The sequence below is a fragment of the Monoraphidium neglectum genome (genome assembly GCF_000611645.1).
Source record: "Monoraphidium neglectum strain SAG 48.87 unplaced genomic scaffold scaffold04866, whole genome shotgun sequence".
In the NCBI taxonomy this organism is placed as follows: Eukaryota; Viridiplantae; Chlorophyta; class Chlorophyceae; order Sphaeropleales; family Selenastraceae; genus Monoraphidium; species Monoraphidium neglectum.
The window spans coordinates 1-2839 of NW_014008764.1; the positions used below are offsets into that span (position 1 = coordinate 1).

The window sequence follows — 2839 nt, forward strand, 5'->3', positions numbered from 1 at the left end:
ACCTGGCGCCGCCGCCGCGCCCGCGCCGAGCGCGCCGCCGCGCCTGCCGCCGCCCGCGCCGCGCCGCGGCGTCTTTGTCGGCAACCTGCCGGGCTCCGTGACCGAGCGCGCGCTGATGGCGCTCTTCTCGCGCTGCGGGCCGATCGACAGCCTGTGGATCGCGCGGGACCCCCGCAACCAGGCCAGCCTCGGCTACGGCTACGTCGTCTACTCAGCTTCCGACCAGCATGCGCACGCACGCGCCGCGCGCAACCTCGACGGCGCGCGGATGGAGGGGCAGACTATGAGGGTGCGGCTGTCGGACCGCGATTTCGAAAAGGGCGTGGCGCTGCAGGCGCCGGTGTTGCCCGCGCCGCAGCAGCCGGCCACCCCCCAGGCGTGGCGCAGGGCTGGGGCGGCCATGGTGATGCCTGAGGCGGCCCCAGCCGTCGCAGGGCGGGGGCGTCCCCGCTGCTAGGCGGCGTGCCCATGGGGAGGCAGGGGAGGGCGTGGCACCCTGCCGTGGGGCACATCCACAGCTGGCACTTGCTCGCCGGCAACGGCCCGGTGGCTTCGCCCGTGTGCTGACGAGGACAAACAGATTCAAGCGGCAGCGCTGACGCGGCGCTCGCCCACCCCCTTGGCCCCTATATTTGCCAGGGGTGCGTGTGCGCACGCGCCTGCCCACCTTCGTGACTGTTTAGCCGCCTCTGCGCACGCCGGCCACGGGCCGCAAGCCCGGCCAGGCGAATTTGCGGTCGTCTGCGCGCGCTTCCAATGGGCGGCACTCGGCGCACCTTGATTGCGCCGCCGCAATAGCCACAGCCCCATTCTCTAGCAGCAGGGACCCAGACCGCACTCCATCTAGCCTGCCGGCAAACGCTAGCTGACCGCCCCTCGTATCTGGCCCCACTTTGGACCTATCCTGCCACCCTGGTCGCGTCAACGGAAGGGTGCAACCCCCTTGCCGTTCCCGCGCGCGCCGCGGGCGGGCCTGAAAGGTCGAGCGCAGTATCGTCGCCCAAGCCAGTGTCATGGCTGTTTTCGCCGCGTTTTTTTGTCACGGCGCTGCAACCCTGTGATTCCACCCCACCTGGCTGGCAGGCGGGCCCAGGCGTGGCGCGGGGCTGCTCGGGCTGCGGGGGCTGCGGCGTCGCCTTTGACGGCGGGACCCAGCCTTTGGTCTGCCCTGCGCAAGGGCCCTGCCCTGGGCCTGGCTGTGCCGGCCGGTCTACTGTACCACGTGTGTGCGCCCTGCCTTCGCCCACCTCTCTCCAGCACAACCACATACAGCCTCCCGGCGCCCCCACCCCATCCCCGACCGCCCCCCTCACCCCCTGCCTGGGCGCCGGGTGTCCGGCACTGCAGCGAGCCCCGCACCTTGCCTGCCCCCCTTTTTGTGCACTCCCAAGTATGCCGCGGCCTCCCATCGGCCCTTTTCCCCCAGAGGATTGCAGCCCTCAATTTTTGCATGCGGGCAGAATTACCGCAGCAGTGAGTTTCACAGTCATCGGTGTGCCTTTCGGTCGTAGGTTGGCCACCGTTGAGGCCGGTGTGCTGTCAGTTGGCTCTCCGTTTGCCACTTTGTAAGGCATAGGCAGGCTATCACACTGGCGGGACAGGTGGTCAGCAGTCAGGGGTGCAATTCGCATCCCTGCCACTTGTGCATTAGGAGCATGGTGTATAGTGGGAGGCCAGGGCTGGCACGGATGCAAGCTGTTGTCATCACAGGCTCATGGAGGCATGTGTAGCGACTGGGACCCGCATCTGTGTGGATCCATGTGGTGAGTCACATACAGCAGCTTGACTGAGCATGTCAAAGGCATGCTGCTGGCTGACGTCGAGGCATTGGAGAGGCGTGCCGTATGCTTGTCCATGGTGCAGCGGGGCACACTCCTGGGACTCGTGCAGTTGTTTGGTTGGCGTGCAATGTCTACACCTGCAAACAGCTGGTCATCGGCCTCAGCGCAGGTAAGATGGCATACATTATGATATATTACACTGACGCATCCGTACGTCAATCCTTATACCTGCCGATTCACCGTATAATACGGTAGTGTCTTGGCACTGGCCGGCCGATTCGCTGAGCACGGACACGCAGCAATATCATCACACAGAAACTGACGAGCATCTCCGGCTGCCTGTAGCTTGCTGATCACAGGCACGGGCGCGGTCAGCTATCGCAGCGATGGCGTCGCTTGCGCCACTGCTGGCGCTTGGCGCTGGTGCCGACGCCCCCAGCGCCGCAGCGCAGCGCGCGCCGGCCGCCAGCGTCGCCTTTGAGATCAAGAGCAGGGTGGTGAGCGTCACAGGCGTGCCGACGGAGGTCATCTGCGCAACAAGCAGCGGGCACGAACCGCCACAGCTGCAGGTTGTCATCTTCCCTGGCAACCCCGGCAGCTGCCGCTTCTACGTCGCTTTCATGGAGGCGCTCTTCTCCGACTGCTTCGGGGGCCGCGCGGACGTGCTCGCTGTCAGCCACGCCGGGCACGAGCAGGGCAGCGCTGGCGACAGGGTGCGTGGCACGGCGGGGGGCGTGCGGTGCGTGCCGCCTGGCCGCCGTCGAGCCCCCCACTTGGCCTAAGTTGCGGTGTCGCAACCTCCCAGCAACATGCCCTTCGTCCCAGCAGCTCATGATATGGCATCGTGCGGTTTTCAAATTCGCAGTCGTGCCACCCGGTCATCCCTCTCAACCGACCCTCTCCCTCGACGCCAACCGACCCCAGCCGACCTCAACCGACCGCGTTTGACGCACCTCCTTTCACTCACCCCTTAGCAAGCCTCTTGACGTGCCACTTACATGCATCAGCCACCACACACCCCTCTCTCTCTCTCTCTCTCTCTCTCTCTCTCTCTCTCT

At 66.2% G+C, this 2839-nt stretch overlaps 1 protein-coding gene across 1 annotated transcript; it reads left to right on the forward strand.

Annotated features, from left to right (window-relative positions):
* Window positions 1–2167: 2167 nt before the first annotated feature.
* On the forward strand, window positions 2168–2563 carry MNEG_14905 (hypothetical protein; the record flags this gene model as incomplete). The annotated part of the gene is made up of 1 exon (XM_014036623.1): window positions 2168–2563. One exon carries the CDS (start codon window positions 2168–2170, stop codon window positions 2561–2563), a length of 396 nt encoding a protein of 131 aa, XP_013892077.1.
* Between the last annotated feature and the right edge of the window lie 276 nt (window positions 2564–2839).